This window comes from Alosa sapidissima, chromosome 24, assembly GCF_018492685.1.
Source record: "Alosa sapidissima isolate fAloSap1 chromosome 24, fAloSap1.pri, whole genome shotgun sequence".
Lineage (NCBI taxonomy): Eukaryota > Metazoa > Chordata > Actinopteri > Clupeiformes > Clupeidae > Alosa > Alosa sapidissima.
In genome coordinates this window covers 27049175-27070085 of record NC_055980.1, presented here as the reverse complement: position 1 = coordinate 27070085, position 20911 = coordinate 27049175, and the positions used below count along the sequence as shown (strand labels likewise).

Below are 20911 nucleotides of genomic sequence, written 5' to 3'. Positions count from 1 at the left end.
ACCCATCACAAACCACCTGCCACAAACAAACAAACACAAACAAACAAACAAACAAAACATAAACATCCAAAACACAACACAAACAAACAAAACAAACACAAACATTCAAAACACAAACAAACCAAACACAAACAAACAAAAAACAAACATTCAAAACACAAACAAACAAAACATAAACATTCAAAACACAAACAAAACAAACACAAACAAACAAAACAAACATTCAAAACAAAAACAAACACAGAATATACATCTACTATACAACAAACAACTTTACATACTGTACACACACACAAACCACCTGCCACAAACAAACAAAACCACAGAACATAAACATTCAAAACAAAAAACACAAAAAACACATACACATGCATCATATACACAGAATACACTACCTTACATAAACACACACATGTATCATATACACAGAATACACTACTTTACATACACACACTTGCACACCTGGGGCCTATTGCACAAAACTAGGATAAGGGATTAAGCCGGGATATCTTGGTTATTCTGGCTCAATTTATCTGTGCTCCAGTTGCACAAAAGCGGGATAGGGGGTAGCAAGATATGTTATGGTATAAGTTACCATGGCGATTTATTCTGTGGAGCTAGCCTGCTCCAGACCAGGCTAAGTTCCAGGATCTATTTACTCTCATCCCTTATCTCAGTCAGCAGTCACCACAAACGGAAACTAATAGTTATTCCACTGCCCACTACACATTGTTATCACATATACCTAGACCCTCTGTCATTATTTAAACGTTTGTGATCATTAATTAAATTTTACATACTCACCATTCCCGACCTGTCATGCGACAATGTGACGTCACGGGAGTTGCCTAACCATTTTGCACATTGTGGTCGAGGCACTAGTTGCAATATTCTCCTAAACAGAGGTGTTGCTGTTTGTTGCTGTTGTGTAAAGGCTATCGCTACCTACTTCACACCGTAGAAGAAGCAATGAAGCTGCTCTAGTTGCCATGGTGAATCTGTGATCGGTGGCAGGGTCTGTTTGAGGGAGCCGTGAGCGCGCACTTATCCAGGATAGGTTTCACCTGGCTTGATGAATCCGTGTCTGCTCATCCTGGCTTGCTCGTTGTGCAACCAATTAAGCCTGTACGCTCTTGTTTTGGATTCATTGAGCGCAGCTCAGTAACTTATCCCGGATGTCTTAATTCTGCTTTTGTGCAATAGGCCCCTGATACTGAACAATCGGGCAACAGGATTAAATATTATGTTGTGCTAATGTCATGAAGGCCTGACTGTCTAATTCTTGTGCTGGGGTGCTTTATTATGATCTGATAGGATATTTATCAGATTAAAATATATATTTATTAGGCTGATCAGATTAATATATAAATATATTAATCTGATATTATCAGATTAAAATATATAATTATTAGGCCGACAACCCCCGCCCCCCCCCACTGACCTCTGACCCCACTCACCTGTATGGCGGCCGTCTCTTCTCGCCGGCGAACTGGAAGAGGTCGTCGCGGAAGAAGAGGGGCACCTGGTAGTCGTCGATCAGCTTGCGTCGCTTGGCATGCTCTCCGTAGCTGCTGTCGAAGATGTACAGGGGGCTGTCGTCGCGCGTCGCCTCCAGGTACTCGATGTAGTACTTCATCTTCATCTTCACCTGCCGGTCCAGTCACATGGGTCAGTCACAGCAAGCGCACACACACACACACACACACACACACCTCTGACAAATCAGGTGAGTGTGTGAAAGTGGACATAATAAGAACAAAAAAGATGGATATGTGTCTGTGTATGCAACCCTGCCCTGCTACTGTTGATGGGTTTGAAAGTGTGTGTGTGTGTGTGTGTGTGTGTGTTGCTAAAAAGACACCAGACAGATGTGGTCACTGATAGATACTTTCTCTAACTAAAGACCTGAATCTAAAACATACTGCAGTGAATAAGGTTTTGCTAAATTAAAAACATTTAATAAATACCTTATTACATGAAATAATTACTTTTGTCCTCTCCTGAACACTCACAGGGTCTGAGGAATAGATAAACCCCTTTGGGTGGGTGAGTGGTTAAGGTGGGTAAGTAAGTCTGGTGGTTAAGGTGGGTAAGTAAGTCTGGTGGTTAAGGTGGGTAAGTAAGTCTGGTGGTTAAGGTGGGTAAGTAAGTAAGTCTGGTGGTTAAGGTGGGTAAGTAAGTAAGTCTGGTGGTTAAGGTGGGTAAGTCTGGTGGTTAAGGTGGGTAAGTAAGTCTGGTGGTTGAGGTGGGTAAGTAAGTCTGGTGGTTGAGGTGGGTAAGTAAGTAAGTCTGGTGGTTGAGGTGGGTAAGTAAGTCTGGTGGTTGAGGTGGGTAAGTAAGTCTGGTGGTTGAGGTGGGTAAGTAAGTCTGGTGGTTGAGGTGGGTAAGTAAGTAAGTCTGGTGGTTGAGGTGGGTAAGTAAGTCTGGTGGTTAAGGTGGGTAAGTAAGTCTGGTGGTTGAGGTGGGTAAGTAAGTCTGGTGGTTAAGGTGGGTAAGTAAGTCTGGTGGTTAAGGTGGGTAAGTAAGTAAGTCTGGTGGTTGAGGTGGGTAAGTAAGTAAGTCTGGTGGTTGAGGTGGGTAAGTAAGTCTGGTGGTTGAGGTGGGTAAGTAAGTAAGTCTGGTGGTTGAGGTGGGGAAGTAAGGCACGCACCGAGTAGCCCTCGTTGTCCTCTCCGCACTTGAACTTCTGGTTGCGGTACTTCCGTTTGAGCCGCTCCAGCGTCCACTTGTCCTTGGCGGGCCAGCCCTCCTGGCAGTTGAGCAGCACCACGGGCTTGTAGGGGCGCTCGTAGCGCTGGATGAACTCATCTGGGGAGAGGCGCAGGGCATCCGCACGCTCCACATTATCCTGGGGGAGGGGGGAGGGAGGGAGAGAGAGAGAGAGAGAGAAGAGATTGACACGATTAGGAAGAATGAGAGAGCAAACCTTTGCACTCTAGTATTTGGCTGAACACTTAATGACATGTGATAGAACCAAGCATTTCCACATTCCACTCTCTTTCCACGCACACACACATACACCCACACCTCTATCTCAAATATACACACACACACACACACAGAGATCTGACAGATTATTCTCTTTATTTCATATGTAGGGTAGGAAGACTTTTAAAAAGCAATACACTTTGTTTGTTAAGGTGTGCGTTCTTAAGATAATTGCAAACTTTAAGTGACTTATTGACTAAGTCTGATTCACATACTCTAGCAATAAATCATACTGTTCAGTGATTTCACTACAAGAACAGTTTGGGCCTTCCTGTCTTGGGTTGACATATTACATACATGACCAACTCTCGGTACAACACTAATTGTCTTTAACACCAATCAAGTTCCTGGACAGTGGATATTAATAACGTCTTCAGAGACGGCTCATTACAGTAGGCTAATCCATATCATAAAGGGGAAGGTCAGTGACAGTCTTGGCAGTCATCTGGCGAGGGAGGGAAATCTGTTGTAGATGAGAGTTAAAACCGTCATATATCTGTCTCTCAAGGGGCGACGTGACGGTAGGACAGCGCTACTCAGTGACGGGTCTACTGTATCTGTGGCCGAGGCCTGAGCATTGCACCGGCCCCGATTGGGCGCGAGTATTTTTAGCCGCACCGGGAGCGCGTGGCAGAACTACTTAGCAGACCTGTGTGACGCCAGCAGATCTCCTCCCGCTGAACTACTTGGGAAACATGCAACTGAGACCTGGAGAAGTTTAATTTGCCAGAGGCAAAGCACGCATTCCAAACGCAAAACAGTATGCTACTGCCCACGACCCATAACTAGGGGCTCCCCAACCATATGAGCAGGGACAAGTAATGAAATATTAGGGTCTCTTGAGGTCAACCCAGCATATGTGCCCCAGCAACACGCGCCTCTGTCTAGGAAAGTACCCATCTCGGGCTTTAAACATTGCGTCAATGTTTGTGTATTTGGCCTATGCTGTGACAAGCAGAGGCCCATTTAGCTGAATGTCGACAGCTAATACAATTTCTGGTCAATGAGTTGTTGGTTCTTCACGTCATGTGCTTTATGTTAGGTGGCTATCCCATCATACATTAGCTGAAAGAGGACATTAACTCTCGAATTATACAGTTTGACATGCATTGGTTGTCACTTTCAACAGGTGAACCTACTGCCAGTTGAGATTTAGCCCAGCTAACATTGTTGTATGCTTAAAATGTGACTTGTATGTCAGTTGCTTGACACAGCGGTATGACAACAAGTAGGCACAATCATATTTTTTCAGACTTTTGAAATGTCTTTGCGATGTGTTTTTTTATTCGTCAGAACAATGAAGCGTTTGGGCCCAAACAGAGAGCAGAGGAAGTGAGTTTTGTTAACTAGCTTCTCTGTCTGCGGCGCTCTGGTGGCGTGTGGCGCCTCCATCAGTACCTAGGAGATCAGTCACGTAGCCGCTAACTGGACACACACACACGTTACAGGTCCTCTCGCCTGTCACTTCTACTGCAAGCCAAGCGGCATGCTATGTCAGGACGTCATTTCAAATACCGTTGTGAAATTCTACATGCTAGTGCTTGGTAGCATGGGAATCAATGGATATATAAGGAGTATGGCGAAAATTTAATCGTTGGTTGTTATTAGATAGCAAGAAAGCAGGTTAGCTTGCGATACAGATTGATAGTCGCCGTTACCTTCACTGTCCGGTGCGAGACGTCAAAAGTCTCGTAGTAATCATGTTTTATCCAATCTGTGGAGTCCTTCAGCTCGGGTCTGGCACTCCGCTTCGCCTCTTTGATTCTCTTCTTACTTTTGTGGTTCATTCCTTCGTGGAAATGTCGTTTTACAGTTGGTTTCCCTCCCTAGACGTGTGTTAGCTAATGCTAGCTTAATAGCTAGCCTCTCACAGCGGAATGTGAATTCAGTAGGCTACTTGTCTGCTAGCTGGTTGGCTAGCTACCAACGCTAACCTAGGTGCGAATTGTCAGTTCAGCCTCTGAAGTTTGGTAGCTAGGTATGATAAGATTGCCAATTGACTCGTAAACACATGTGAAGTAATTTCGTGTTGTCCCGTCCACAACACGCTTCTTTCTAAACCGTGGAAGTAACGGTAAATTGTCGCCAATTTTATTCGAACAAACAATGTGCAGGCGTACTTTTCGAAGTGTTTTGCGTAACTGGCTTGTGGTAAATGTAGCACAACCTAAACTGACACTACCATTGCTGGGTTTGTAACCACCCTCGGTTGGGCCCCGCGAAATTCATTGGCCAAATCCAACGTCGCTTCCTCGACTGTGAAAAAGTGATTGGACGACACGCGTACATTCCCGCCACTGTCAAGCTCAAACGTTCTAGAAACGCCCACTGGCGCTAAGGTTAGTCGGCGCGAAAGAGACGCTGGTGTTGAGGTGTTCCACATGGGTCGGATGAAATGCGCCTTGTTTGATAGAAGAGAGAATACATTGTTGTGTTATGTAGGGAATAATCGCATTTTTACAACATCCAATCTGCGTTGAAGTAAAGGTCACTGCTGACGTTCTTTGTCTCAAGAGATTATGAGTTCGCCCGAGAATCCTGACCTCGCCCTCAAAGAATTCACTTTCGAAGAAAACAAAGGCACACTGCACTCCCTCACTGTATCAATCCCAGAGGTTTTAATTTTCCTAATTATAATCTTCCATTATTAGATAATAAACAGTGACAATTCTATCCTATTTACCATTCCCTTTTTTGTAATACATGGACTATTCAAATGGATGTAGCTAGGCCAGCGACACATTGCAACTTTTTCTCACTGAAATGTAACATTGCTGGTGTGTTCCGGTGTGGCAGGTACTGGACCCTCAGTATGGGATGTACGTCTGGCCGTGTGCCGTCGTTCTGGCCCAGTACGTCTGGACCCAGCAGGAGGAGATCCAGCACAAGACTGTCCTTGAGGTGAGACTCCTTGTCATCTCTAAGTATAAGTATATATACTCTTTTTGATCCCGTGAGGGAAATTTGGTCTCTGCATTTTAACCCAATCCGTGAATTAGTGAAACACACTCAGCACACAGTGAACACACAGTGAGGTGAAGCACACACTAATCCCGGCGCAGTGAGCTGCCTGCAACAACAGCGGCGCTCAGGAAGCAGTGAGGGGTTAGGTGCCTTGCTCAAGGGCACTTCAGCCGTGCCTACTGGTCGGGGTTCGAACCGGCAACCCTCCGGTTACAAGTCGGATGAGCTAACCAGTAGGCCACGGCTGCTCCTTCAGCATCAGGAGAGCAGCCCAGCGCCAGACGCCTCTGACCTCATGTGACCCGACCTCTCGGCCCAATGGGTCAGCAATAGATCTTCTGGAGATGGGCAAGCAGAGAATTTTCACTGTCTAGTCCCGTCACACTTCTAATCAAATTCTGCCATTTTGCTCCTCATCCTCTAGCTCTCTGGTCTGTGTGTGCTCTCTAGAACTTGATGTTTACACACATTTGGTTCTGTTTGTGGGAGGGAAGCACAGTGGCTCGGTTAGAGCCATGAAATAATTTAGCCAATCATCACATTGCTTCAGGAGCATAGAGTCGGGCCTGTTGTAATTTAGCCAATCATCACATTGCTTCAGGAGCATAGAGTCGGGCCTGTTGTAATTTAGCCAATCATCACATTGCTTTCAAACTCACCTGGTCTGTGTAGTAGACACTATTACATTAACAATAGCGGCAGGTTCAAACTCACCTGGTCCGTGTAGTAGACACTATTACATTAACAATAGCGGCAGGTTCAAACTCACCTGGTCCGTGTAGTAGACACTATTACATTAACAATAGCGGCAGGTTCAAACTCACCTGGTCCGTGTAGTAGACACTATTACATTAACAATAGCGGCAGGTTCAAACTCACCTGGTCCGTGTAGTAGACACTATTACATTAACAATAGCGGCAGGTTCAAACTCACCTGGTCCGTGTAGTAGACACTATTACATTAACAATAGCGGCAGGTTCAAACTCACCTGGTCCGTGTAGTAGACACTATTACATTAACAATAGCGGCAGGTTCAAACTCACCTGGCTCCAAAGGAAACAAGCCAGCGCACAGAGAGCCTTTTGTGCACGTAGTCTATTTCACTGGTCAGTGTTTGTGCACGTAGTCTATTTCACTGGTCAGTGTTTAGCACGTAGTCTATTTCACTGGTCAGTGTTTGCAAATTAACCCAGAGTGGGAGTGGCCGTGCCACAGCTGGTTTGTCGGGTCAGATCAAGTCATGAGTCACATTTTGAGAGGCCTTGAGTGCTAGAAAATGGGCTTTATAAATACATGTTTACTTCCTTACCTACATAGTCACTAATAATAGTGCTAGAAAATGGGCTTTATAAATACATGTTTACTTCCTTACCTACATAGTCACTAATGACAGTCTGCCGAGGAACAACAGCTCAAGTGAAAGATAAAGAGGATGGATCGGATGTTGGGTCATGTCATGAGGTCATGTGTGAGCACTTCCTGTCTAACCGTGACGTCATGTGGCGTGCTACAGCTCGGTGCGGGAGTGAGCCTGCCCGGCGTCGTCGCTGCCAGGTGTGGTGCCGCCGTGATCCTCTCGGACAGCGCCGAGCTCCCCCGTTGCCTTGACAACTGCCGGCGCTCCTGCGAGGCGAACGGTCTGCGGGGGGTGAGCGTGGTGGGCCTGACCTGGGGCGAGGTGTCGCCCGACCTCATCGCACTCCCTCTACTGCACGTCATCCTCGGATCGGATGTCTTCTACGAACCGGAAGGTGAGTGTGTGTGTGTGTGTGAGAGTGTGAGTGTGTGCGTGTGTGTGTGTGTGCTAGCGTGCGTGCGTGCGTGCGTGCGTGCGTGCGTGCAAGAGGAGTCACATAATAACATCTGATGATGTAGAAAGCATGGCAAATGACTCATACATTAAGTACTCATACAATGGCTGTAAAAAACATGAACAGTGACTCCGACATGAGTCATTCTGTGTCTAAAGTTGTTGCTGCACCATCCCAAATTTTGTTCAAACCTTGTCTATATCAACAATGGGTCCCAAAATCAAGGCCTGTACAATTTTGTGTTCAAATCCTTATCAACAACAATCTGGGGGTCAGGGGATATCATATACCCCCAGCCCAGGACAATCCTGGTGGCTACACACACAACGTCCACCCAGTGAGAGACAGGAGGAGGAGCCTAAAGACTAAGGCATTTAGGGCCTGTCATCTGACTTGCATACCGTTAGAATGTCTGAATCACAGCCCTTAGTAAAAATGAGATATACATGATCCAACTCTCTATGTTTAGCCCATGGCAATTCCACATTAATATCAGTGATATTAGACTAGATAAGTTCTCAGAACTGTTTGTAAACAGAGTGAGACTAACTGCTTGGATACGGATGATATCTTGCCTTTCAGCAGAGTTTAGTATACTGTTCAAATCAGCAGAGTTTAGTATACTGTTCAAATCAGCAGAGTTTAGTATACTGTTCAAATCAGCAGGTTTTTAGTACACCACCCACCTCATTCATACCACCTCTGTTCAACAGAGTTTAGTATACTGTTCAAATCAGCAGGTTTCAACAGAGTTTAGTATACTGTTTAGTATACTGTTCAAATCAGCAGAGTTTAGTATACTGTTCAAATCAGCAGGTTTTTACTACACCACCTCACCTCAGGGTGATAACTGATAGTTTTGATAGTGACGCACAATTATTTGGGGGTGGTGAATCCTTACCCATCATTTGAGTGCATGCATTGAGTGCATGTCCAAGCCAAGAGCCATGTGCTTATAATCATAATCGTCTCGACATAGCTACAGGTGTATGACATTCATACCGCCTCTGTTCACACTGTCTCAGCATCATATGTATTTAATACTGGCTTATCTTAATGGCTTTGGGACTAATTTGGCGGCCTGATACTGTGTGTGTGTGTGTGTATGGGGGGGGGGGGGGGGTGGCTATGGTAACCATCCACACAGAGTAGCAGCTGCCCCAGGGACTAATGGCGCTGCATAGCGCGCATACGCTACCCACTGTGCCACTCTGTAATCTAATGCCACTATATAGCGCGCATACGCTACATGATGTGTCACTCTGTAATCTAATGCCACTATATAGCGCGCATACGCTGCCCATTGTGCCACTCTGTAATCTGATGGCATTATATAGCGCTCATACACTGCCCGATGTGCCACTCTGTAATCCAATGCCACTATATAGCGCTATAGTCTGATGTGCCACTCTATAATCTGAAGGCACTATATAGCGCTATAGTCTGATGTGCCACTCTATAATCTGAAGGCACTATATAGCGCTCATATGCTGCCTGATGTGCCACTCTATAATCTGATGTGCCACTATAATCTGATGTGCCACTCTGTAATCTGATGTTGCCCTCCGCAGACTTCGAGAACGTCCTCGTGACCGTCTCCTTCCTCCTGAGGAAGAACCCGGAAGCCCAGTTCTGGACCACGTATCAGGAGAGGAGGTGAGATAAGGGGGACATGGTGATCTGATGATTTATATATCATGAGGGGGACATGGGGAACTGATGATTAATAGATCATATGAAGTGAAATAAGGGGGACATGGGCAAAACAAAATGCCAACAGATGAGGATGTGAATGCAATAAAGTGTTGCTGGGTGTTGATATGCTGTAATGCATAAATACATTTAAATGTAAATGCTCAGTAAATATAAACATAAATGTAAATGTAACATATCCATAAAGCTGAAGTGTCCCTCTGGCTCTGCAGTGGGGACTGGTCCATCGAGGCCCTGCTGCACAAGTGGAGGCTGAGCTGCAGATTTGTCCCGCTGGACGCGTTCGGCGCTCAGGGCAGCCAGATCGCCCGGTCCGCTCTACCCGGCAGCCACACCGTCCAGATGATGGTCATCACCGCCCGAGAGACAGAGCAGCCGAGGAAGTGACGTCATCGCCGCCCGAGAGACAGAGCCGCCAAGGAAGTGACGTCATCGCCGCCCGAGAGACAGAGCAGCCGGAGAGGACGCGGTAGTGACGTCATCGCTTTGTGCCGCGACCTCAGACAGCCGGGGAGGCCGCAGAGGGCGTGTTTGCGTCTTCCAGTAGCGGCACACAGCGCTGGCTTAAAGCAATGCATGCTGAATGCATGCTGGGACTTGACACGATGCACGCACATGCAAGGGAGCTCCAGCGTGATGACATCATCCCTTTGACGGCAGGGGACACCACAGTGATGTCATAACTGCCCAAGAAAAGACCCAATAGGGGGCACCTGTGATATCATCATTCATCACTAAGTGGAGGGCAGCTTAGTGATGTCAGAGACTATAACTGGGCCCGAGTGAGAAAGCGCCTTCTGTGTGAATGTAACGAAATATAATCTAAATATTTTTTTATTTTTGTTGAAAATGTGGCATCTTCCTGAATGTAACTCAATACAATGCAAACAGAGGGAGATGGCAATGTGTGTATTTTTCCATCACAGGAATGGGGTTTAGTGTAAAGCACTTTTTTTTTTTTTAAAGTGTATGGTTAAATGAAACCTGATGGGGTTACTGGCTTAGCCCGGTAGCTGCAGATCTTCAAAAGAATACTTAAATTTAACTTACCCAGAGGTTAATCACTAAACCACATACAGTACAGGCCAAAAGTTTTGACACACCTTCTCATTCAATGCGTTTCCTTTATTTTCATGACTAATCGTTTTGATGTAAATAATGAACACGTGGAATTATGTACTTACCAAAAAATTGTGAAATAACTGAAAACGTCTTATATTCTAGTTGCTATTTTTTTTTAATTTTAATACCATATTCAGCAAGCCATAACTTGATAAATATTCATCTGTGGGCCAAATAACTTTGCATTCATTCATAGTTGTGATGCCTTCAGTGAGAATCTATAATGTAAAGTCATGAAAATAAAGAAAACACATTGAAATCAGAACAGCCCAGAACTGAGGCAAATGAGTGCGTTTAATCAAGCAAGAAAACAATGAACAGTTTTGGGGTTTTATTATGATTAATATAATCATTAAATTATCATTAAGTGAGTTGACACACAAACCAATTTGCTTTTATTTTTTTTTATTTTTATTAATTTCATGAAAACAGATGATTGATTGATTTACAGAAGAAGCACTTCTGGAGCACACAGTGCAGACGGGCATCTCTGCGCTGCTCGCAGGCCAGGATGGCACCAGTTTCCGTTAAGAATAATAATTTTGAAATAATAACCAAGTGTGATGGCATATCAAACATTTGTGATGCATTACCAAAAAGAGAAAATTGGGCCACTTGCGGGCACCCACTTTCACTCAGTGGTCAGTCACCAGGGCGATGGTTACCACTGGCGATATCTGGAGAAAACTGGAAACCAGCCAAGCACTTTCTCTGCACAGCAACGGCAACACGCCATCTTTAACAGCTAACCAGCACTCAAACCAACTGCTACTCACCCACGCCTAGTGCACAAACAGACACACAAGGGAGGGTTAGAGACCACAGGGTTACGGCCAACAGGGACACACAACAACTTTAGAAAGGAAGAAAACAATTCATCACTTTATTACAGAAAAAAATAAAATAATTAAAAAAAAAGAAAATCAACTCCGAAATCCTTGAGAGAGAATTAGGTTCCATGTTTAAAGATCAGTCTTAGGCCAAACTTCTACATTTCGATAGCATACTCCAGCAGTGGAACATATTAATAAATGTCATTAAAGGCTCAGAAAAAGGGCCGGTAAAGTTATAAAGTTTCCTTCCTGTAGAATATATTTTTACCTCAAAAGTACCACAAGCTCATCCTACTGAACGAATGGCAACATTCACACGGGAGTTTCTCTTAGTTCTCTTATAAAACATAAAAAGTCCTGCCAAGCTGTGAGAACGCAAACAGAACAGAATGCAAAATGGAAAACAAAAACACAAAGCAAACAGACATTTTGTTGTTGTTTTTTTTTTCACTCTTTTTTTTTTAAACAAATAAGGAGACTTTGAGTTGAAGACAATAGTAACCTTTTAGTCCAGTCATGACTGCGAACGGGCGACGGCTTCTCTTCCAAAGGCTGCGGAGGCCAGGGTCAGATCCTCAGTGAAGCTGGCGTTGGGGTCCCCACTGAAGACATCTGTGGGGAGAGGAGACCAAGTGAGGCTCTTAAGACCAGCGAGGGGGGGGGGGGTATCTGTTGTCATGGAAACACAACTGAGAACACCGATCAGTCTGGAACCCCCCACACTAATGAGTCCAGGGGAACTGTATGGAGCAGTCACTTCCTGTTCTTGATGAGAACATACCCAGAATGCATTGCTTAGTGTTGGACTGTGACCGTCTACAGATCGTTGCTGACTTACAGATGTAATAAATACTACTACTACTACTACTAATAATAATAATAATAATAATAATAATAATAATAATAATAATAATATGTTTATTTTATATAGCGCCTTTCTCAAACCCAAGGTCGCTTGTGTAACTGGGATCTATAAATGGGGATCTTACACTAATGTCTAATCAGCACCCTCCACATTAAGAGTTGCCGCCGCTCTTTGGTAGAGAAGCGCTCTTTTAATAAAGTCTCATGTTTGGTGTGAAGGTCTTACCATCACGTCTTTAGAGAGCACCTGTAGCCGACTTTTCAACCAATGAAATTATCAGCTTTTGGATTAGTTTACACTTAACGTTTTAGAGCATTACTGATGCTGATTGCTGATCAGGCCACCTTTCGGTACCTGGGGTGAAGTGAGTGTACCTTCAGGCTTGCTAGAGACCAAGCTTGCTCTGACAATAGATACTTTATTGATCCCCGAGGGGAAATTCAAAACAAACCTTCAGATTGTTCACTGCGGACATGTCCCCTGTCTCCCAGACTACTCCTCATTTCCTGATTTGTCATGATTCTAACTCCGCCCATACGTAGATAGTTCCGCCTTTCAAACTGCTCAGCTGTTGAGCTGAGGGTGTCGAGCAGTCTGCCAACTCACCTTGGTGTGTGTGTGTGGGGTTGGGGGGGTATTAGAACTGAGCAATACCATGTTGGATGGAGGGGTATCAGAATACACAAACCTTTGTTACCATTTGATCAATGCCCTCTTTTTTTCTCACACACCACGTCACCGTCATGCCACGCCCGTTCACCTGCAGGCATCGCCCAATCAGAGGGCCGGCCCGTCAGGCGCCCATCTTCTGCGCCACGCCCCCCAAACAGAGCGAGACCAACCTGCTGCTGCGTCGCCGTGGTAACCCCCAAACAGCAGCCGGAAGCTCGTGCTCGTGCAGGGGTGCCTCAGCCTCCCCTCTACCTGCCCCTTACACCTCCTCTCCATCACTCCATCACTCCTTCCCCAACTCTCCTCTCCTCTCCTCTCCACTCCTCTCCTCTCCTCTCACTCACGAACAGACAGACACCAGCTTGGAGGAGAGAAGTCCACATGTCAATGACATTCACACACCAGCAGCTTCTGCTGAATTAATCCGCACACTCAGAAAATAAGGCTACGATGGGATAGGCTAATGCTGTGTATACGTCGTGGTACAGTGGACACAACAGTATCAATAAAATAAAAAACACGGAGCTTAATTGGCTTTGGTTTGGGCGATACTATTCCGTATGTTTGAATTTCAGAAAGCAGGAAAAGAGTTGGGAGGCCAAATGGTCCTATTTGTTTCCACAGTTAGGGAAGAGCTAATGGTTAACCACTAGACTTGAGCCTTTTACAGGCAAAATGTCCCAGGGTGGTCGGAGGGCTAGAAAAACACACCTCCCTCGCCCAATCCCATTATGTAAAGAAGTGCAGATTTTAAACTTTAATTCTCTAATCTTTTCCAACTAAATCAGGGCACATGGTTTCAAGAGTCCGCATGGCCTCCAGACCCTTGGCTGTACTCACATTCAGCGTGGCGCCGCTTCACGGAGATGCGGTCCCATTCTCTCCCGGCGACTCCGGAGGAGTTCTAGACCGAGACCGGGACCTGGACTTGGACCCTTTGTTGGACACTGGAGACCGGTTCCTGGATCTGGACCTGGAGCGCGAGGGGGACTTGGTCTTGCTCCTGCGTGGCGAGCGGGACTTGGAGCGCGAGCGGGAGCGCGAGTAAGACCTGGACCGGGATCTGGATCTGGAGCGCGAGCGGCTGTATCGGGACCGGCTGCGGGAGCGAGAGCGGCTTCTGCTTCTGGACCGGCTACGCCTCCGCCGCCTCGGGCTACCAACGAAACAGGAAGTGACATCAGTAAGTAAAGTTAGTAACAGCAGCAGCCCAATGCTGGTAAAATATGTATGATAGATGGCAGACATGAAGGAAAACTGCTGAGTGACCCCAACCCCCCACCCCCCATTTCCACATCTGCACTATAGTGACCAAAAATGCACAAACCCGACAAAACCAACTAGGCTAAATTATATTCTAAACGCTGTGACGAACCATCTTTTAGTTGGTTATTTAACCACTTAGCGTGAGTTAACTCAGTGGTTCTTAAACTTTTTGTTTAGTGACCCCCCAAAAAACATGGGCCAGGTCTCGCGACCCCCTTCTCTCTAACCGGCGGAATTTGGTTTTGAAATGAGGGATGGGAATTGGAAGCAGAGGCAGAAAATGTCTTCTCTCATAGGTAGACTGTCACCACCAAAGGCATTATGTCAATGGCAGCGTTTGACTAAAAATCTTTAGAAAAACGTCTTTAATCCAGACTGCAAATCATTTTCCGACCCCTCCAATATTTTTGGCGACCCCCAGTTTAAGAACCACCAAGTTAACACACCACTAACCCTCCTGGCCCCATCCTGTCCCTCACCATCAACAGTCTACTGATGGTCTTTCCCATGCAGAGGGACTCAAATGGTGTATTTGTAAATACCCCCCCCCCCCCCCCCCCATCTCAAACACTTTAAATAAATGCACAATGTTCACTAATATTAATACTATTAATAGAAAGACTCTTATCTACCTCATAACACTGTCCTTGTCCATACACAAACATACAAATGATGTTGCTGGTAGGCATAGTTCTTCTTGAGGGAGATGGTTAAACCAATCTCAAACATTTTAAGTAGTCAAAGCTTCATACAGAGAAAAACTTCGTCTCAAAATCACAATTCCGCCATGTGAAATCCGGAATAAGTTACAGTAGGGGTAGTTGCTACCGCACCAGTGGGGTATACTACGAAGCACGTTAGACATATCTAGGCTATGTAGACATATCGAGGCTTGACAAAGCCTTGACTCAGGGGTATACGTTAAGTGATACTACGATTGCAGGTATGTGATATATTTAAGTAAGTGACTAACTGACAGCAGCAAGCTAGCTAGCACTGTACACATTTCACTAAGGTCGGCTAGCAAAGGGACGTCACACCGTTAACGTTACCACTGTAGCTACACACTATCTTCTGTTCAAAACAACAACTATGACAACATTACCTTCTACTGCGCCGTCCGCTGTGCCTTCTTTGAGGTCCTCCACGACGTCCGTAGTGAGAGTCTGGGGGTCTTCCATAACGGGCCATCTGAACCCGCAGCTCGCGGCCGTCTAGGAAGGCACCATCCATGGCGTCCATCGCATCCTCGGCGTCCCGTTTATCGTGGAACCGAACAAAAGCGAAGCCTCTGCTCTCCTTGCTGTAGGGGTCTCTCGGGATGTAGACGTCTCCGACTCTCCCATACTTCTCGAAGACACGGCGAAGAGTCTCTGGTGAGGTACGATACGTCAAGTTATCCACTTTCAGTGAAGTCATGCCCTCAATTGCGGGCGGCGGTCTGCCATAACTGTAACTCATGTTTACAAACTTTACAAAGTAGGCTAGATGAAGATGGCTAAATGATCGGATTAATAAGGTTACGTAGCCTCGCTACCAATAAAATGGGTTTTATTATTATAAAATGTAATAATAAAATAGCGAAGTACACCCGTCTACTGTAAGCAGCTGTCTGAAGTATTCTGCAGGTACAAATAAGGCAAGACAACGAGCTAACTAGCTAGCTGCTCCATTCACAAAATGGCGGGCTCTAAAGGAGGGGGTTGGGCATCAGGGGAAGGACTATTTTCCCAGTACCCAAACCTTGAAGTAACAACTGGAAAGTGTCTGATGTACATCAGTAAAGCAGTGAAAAATTTGACAACATAAATTCTCCACTAACTTTTTAAAAATACTACCCAAATGAAAATATTTCTAATATGTGACCCGGAAGTATTGTTTTGGAAGGTTGGAGGGGGCGTGGCCCCATGGGAGTGGCTGACTTTGGTTGGCCCCATAGACTGTATAAATAGAACTATATATACAGTCTATGGTTGGCCCCTTGGCCTTGGCCCAGAGCCCGTCTGGCCTATGGTTTCAAAGCTAAAAGAAGTAAGCCTATGAGCACTACCTCTCTGGTTTAGCTAAACACCTCCATAGTATCTTAGTATACCTCCAAGTATCTTAGAACAGACCCTGCCCTGAGATTTAATATGCACCTAGTTTATTAACCGTTTCTTATACGTTATGGTTTGTAAATTATAGAATTTGTTTATTTTCATTAGGCTATTGATTGAATTGACATTGTTGTTTATTATTGCTATTCTCCTTAATGTAGTCTTACCAACATTTAGTTTACTGTTAAATGTAACAATTGTATTGTTGTTATTTGTATGTCACTTTGGACAAAAGTGTCTGCTAAATCCTATAACCATAATATAAACCTTAATATAAACCTGTGTTGGACGGACTGCTGGAACAGAGCACTGCTGTGAAAATGCAGTTTTTGTTGTGATACCTCAATAATATCCTTATCCGCTATAGCGTTCCTATAGTACAATCTTATAGTACTTCTATGTCCTAAAATACTATAAGATTGCTATAATAGCTTTATAGTATTCCTATAAGGTTGCTGTTTATAGTATTCCTATAAGGTTGCTGTTTATAGTATTCCTATAAGGTTGCTGTTTATAGTATTCCTATAAGGTTGCTGTTTATAGTATTCCTATAAGTTTGCTGTAATATCTTTATAGTATTCCTATAAGATTGCTATAATATTTTGTCCCAACATACTGCAAGATTCATATATTTTGTTCTGTAAGGGAAGTGTCATGAGGAAATGGCTGTCTATGGCCTGGGGGCCTGGTGTCCACGCGGTCGGTTGGGGAAGATGCTTCTCAACACACCTGAAGCATAAAGAACAGAACACTTCCAAACAGCTCCGAGCCCTCTCTAAAGTGTAGCTTTAATACTCTATTTACGGTATTAACAACCACAATAATAACAAATCAGTGGGGGCGTTCGATCATGCAGCGCTGGGCAGAAACAGCAGGAGCCCTCTTGTGCGTTTTGGAACTAGAGATGCTGTTAAAGAAGATGTGAGATCAAAGGCAGCCACAGGTCCTAATGCAACCTTGACCACTTCAACTACTTCACCTACTGCTGCGGCTTGCGTGTGTGAGAGAGGGGGGGGGGGGGGGTTCTCCTGGTATCGGCATGGCCTGCAAGTCTGTCATTATGTAAACAGCGACATTCCATATGGCTTCTGTTGCCCTGCTGTGGCACACACACAGTATGTGATCTGCATGGTGACTGATTGGGGAACAGTGGGGCAAGTGCAGTAGCATTAGGCCACCTCACACAGAGGGGCAAGTGCAGTAGAATTAGGCCCACAGTGGGCCAAGTGCAGCAGCATTAGGCCACCTCACTTTACAGACTAGTCACACTGTAATAAAAGTGGCTGCTAAATTATTAACTGTCAGTGTAGCAAAGGATTCAGCCCACAGAAGCTTGATTTGGAAGTGACACTCAATAAAGAAGCTTATTTATCCAGAGTGATTTAGAAGTGACACTCAATAAAGCTGAGTAATGTGTGTCGAGTAATGTGCAATGTGTTTTAATGTTGTTCCTAATCTTGTGAGTGGGATTTAAAACAAATTTTAAGTATGTGGGACCAGAGCCCATCGAAATTCTCTTGTGGAACTCATTTTCCCATGGTGCACTGACATGTGAGTCTGCAGTGTCGGTCAGCTGACGTCTCACATGACAGACGTCCGCGGTGAAGCCATAAATCGTAAATTGAAAAACACCAGCGACAGCATGTTTGATGTTCTGTCGTAGCCTACATCCAGTGGTCACACAGGAAAACTTCACCAGCCAGTCGGCAAGTCACATAATTTTCATGACAGTCCACGTGTGCACGCGACTGGGATCTGCTCGCAAAGGTTATAATGATGGGACCTTTTGTTTAACCCGAAAACTGGTTTGAAAAGTAACGTTAAACTACACCACTGATACATTCGGTAAGTTGAGGTGCTGATTGCATCCGTCTCGTTGAAGGTCAGTTAAGATTAGTAGAAGTCAATATCATGGAAAAACGTGTCCGCAAAACGTCGCCACAAGACAGCTAATGAAAGACAGCTTGTTTAATAATAATCTAGGCTAACTGGTGTACAGCTTCTCACGTCGACTCTTCTCATGTCTGAATATCCTGTACAATGAAACCGATTTGTCTATCGCCACGTCCCACCCACTTTTTAAACACCCACTTTTGCCGTGCGAAATACCAGTGCTGTTTTCAGCATCTGTTTGCGTAAATCGCGGTAAGCTTTTTTTCCCCTTTTACGCGCATTTTCCCATTCCGCTTCTGTCACACACACACACAGGGCACAAGTTCCAAATCAAGGCGGCCTTATGAAAGGCTGATTTATTATGTATATATAGGGATTGTCAAAGTTTTTTTTTTTTCCGTCATTTACTTCCTGAATTTTTGGTCAACGATACCCAGGACACCGAACCACCGGGGCACATGAACTTTGGTGGGTATGTAGCCCCACTAGACTTTTACGGAAAAATTTCGTTTCGTCCCCGGCCCCCCCCCCCAGTTTTTCCTAAATAACAACCTCAATACAACAACAATAACAACAACATAACAACAATACCGGGTGCCTATGGACAAGGCTGGGTGAACCCAGCCTGATCTGCCCGCTATTTATTTTTTGATTTCTTAAAAGATTGAGCTTGGTCTGGTGAAAGCCAGACTAGCCATGGACCTCAGTTACACAATGCAAGGGAACATGAATCAGCCTATATTTGCACGAACAATAACGGACAACAGCTCTTCAACTTTGGCCCGTTAAAATGTGTATGAACAGTCTAGCGACGCATTTCATCAAGGCCCATTTGGACATGTCAGTTATTTGCACCACTGGTTAGATGTAAAACAGCATTTCGTTTCAGACTACTGTTACTTAATTTGTGCATTAACAATAACGTTTCAGACTACTGTTACTTAATTTGTGCATTGACAATAAAGTATTACATGAACTAAAGATGACTAAAATCTTATGTAGAAGAAGAAACATTCACAAAAAATCCATCCATCCAAAAATGACCTTTGTTTTTTGATAGCTTTTGAAAACGGCATGGAACTGACAGAGATGTTTTTGTTTATAAATAAATAAATAAATAACATTATGCTGATACCTTTTGCTTTTCCCAAATACAATGTAGCCTACAGGTGTAAGTGACATTTCATCAATCCAGTTGCAATGGATGAACTGTAATGAACTGCCCTACTTGTGATTGTTTAGAGATTTTAAAGGTTTTATAACAATGCTACATCTTCTTTGGCTATTCTACAATCTATTCCCCTTTTCAGCACCAGTAGGTTACTTTCTGTGCAGCCGCACACACACACTCAGGCATGCCAAACAAGCATACACAAAAGTTTCAAGAGTGGGGGATGGAGTAAAATATGGAGACAAATTGAAGTGTGATTTATTTTCGAGGAACGGATGTACAGGACTGAGCGGCGGTCATATTTTGTACCGGTATGCGGTACATCTAGTTTAAAATAGCACCAGACACACCTCTTGGAACATGGACTTTCTCATTGACCTTCGGAATGCCATTTAAATCCAGAAAGAACCAAGGCTTTGAACCGGTTCATGGAACGAAAACGAGAAACTTTTGCCATTTTGCTAGGAACAAAAAAGAAACCAGTAACTTTATGATTTTTTTTTTCATGTTCCGGAACAGAAATGATTTTTAAATTAAATTAAATTATCGGTTAATACACCGGTTTATACGGTTCTTTTTTTGTTCCTGAGAAAGTTTGTGTCTTCAATGAAATGGTGAGGGTCACCTCCTGTCATTCAATGACTGTATGGAGAGTGCAGACAGACACGAGCAGGCAATCAAAAGGCCTACTAAGTCTCCAAATATCAATGATTTCATTTCACCAGTTTCTCTTTTTACTAGGCCGTGATAAACATTGTTGGAAAAAACTAGCATTAACGTTAAGGCAGCTTTAATTTATTTGGAAAAACGTAAAAGTCCTCATTTTGGCATTTAGACAATGGGAAGGTATCCAATTAAGAATCCAATATTACCGTACCGGCGACCAAACATATACTGTATATATGACAGCATTTTTTGTTTGACCAGGAACTTATTCAGGCTATAGGAAGACACTGGTGCAGCTTCTATAAAGCAGTGGCCTAGTGTTTTATTATGTTTCCTGATAGTCTAAAAGACAATATTGTGACTATTAATAGCCCATTTGAAAGCATATATTTTTGTCCGACAGCTGACACAGAACGTTATTAACCGGGTCAGAAACAATATTTTTTTGTTCTAACCAGTTCGGGAACGTCAATTTTAGGGTGGGAGGAACCAAAACTGGAAACATTAAAATACTGTTTCTGTTCAGAATGAACCAATTGACAAAACATTCTGGTTCAAAGCCCTGGAAAGAACACAAACCAGTCTTTGATTTTGAAAATGTAAGCATGGTAAACTGAATAGAGATGGCCTACAGTAAAATGGTGTGTCATCACATAGCAAAGAATTGACTTAACGAAATTTCACGTTCGCTTTGAGGTTTCTGCGAGTAGCCTAATGACCGTTCTACATGTAGGCTGCTGAAGTAACGCGAGGGCGCAGCAAATGAACTTCAGAAACAATAGGCCTATATCTTTAAGCTCACGACATTCAGACTGGCACAAAAAGTTAGGCCCACCGGGAATCCTATGTT

The 20911-nt window shown here is 44.3% G+C and overlaps 4 protein-coding genes across 12 annotated transcripts in view; 2 read left to right on the top strand and 2 right to left on the bottom strand.

Moving 5' to 3' along the window:
* jmjd6 (jumonji domain containing 6, arginine demethylase and lysine hydroxylase) overlaps nucleotides 1-4775 on the bottom strand; it is a 14899-nt gene extending 10124 nt beyond the window's left edge. For both annotated transcript variants that reach the window (XM_042083114.1, XM_042083113.1), the window contains exons 1-4: nucleotides 4647-4775; nucleotides 2651-2848; nucleotides 1458-1648; nucleotides 1-16 (exon numbers count right to left, since the gene is read on the bottom strand). The exon at nucleotides 1-16 is cut by the window's left edge. In XM_042083114.1, coding sequence (XP_041939048.1) covers nucleotides 1-16; nucleotides 1458-1648; nucleotides 2651-2848; nucleotides 4647-4775 — 534 coding nt within the window. The remainder of the gene's footprint in view (nucleotides 17-1457; nucleotides 1649-2650; nucleotides 2849-4646) is intronic.
* Nucleotides 1-20911, top strand: part of LOC121700216 — a 1725899-nt gene that overhangs the window by 552512 nt on the left and 1152476 nt on the right.
* On the top strand, nucleotides 5354-10435 carry mettl23 (methyltransferase like 23). Its single transcript, XM_042083168.1, has 5 exons — nucleotides 5354-5603; nucleotides 5785-5889; nucleotides 7467-7704; nucleotides 9336-9420; nucleotides 9690-10435. The coding sequence occupies exons 1-5, from the start codon at nucleotides 5508-5510 to the stop codon at nucleotides 9862-9864; spliced, it is 699 nt and encodes a 232-aa protein (XP_041939102.1). The 5' UTR covers nucleotides 5354-5507; the 3' UTR covers nucleotides 9865-10435.
* LOC121700283 (serine/arginine-rich splicing factor 2-like) lies at nucleotides 10911-15947 on the bottom strand. 8 transcript variants are annotated; one of them, XR_006027159.1, is made up of 4 exons: nucleotides 15341-15944; nucleotides 11935-14125; nucleotides 11701-11797; nucleotides 10911-11381 (listed from the first exon to the last, which is right to left on the bottom strand). XR_006027159.1 is itself a non-coding variant. In XM_042083170.1 (3 exons), the coding sequence occupies exons 1-2, from the start codon at nucleotides 15694-15696 to the stop codon at nucleotides 13828-13830; spliced, it is 654 nt and encodes a 217-aa protein (XP_041939104.1). In that variant the 5' UTR covers nucleotides 15697-15947; the 3' UTR covers nucleotides 10911-13330; nucleotides 13810-13827. The 8 variants fall into 8 exon arrangements, 3 of the variants coding, with proteins under 3 accessions (XP_041939104.1, XP_041939106.1, XP_041939103.1); XR_006027160.1 differs by lacking the exon at nucleotides 11701-11797 and having other exon boundaries at nucleotides 11935-12044; nucleotides 13810-14125; XR_006027158.1 differs by having other exon boundaries at nucleotides 11701-14125.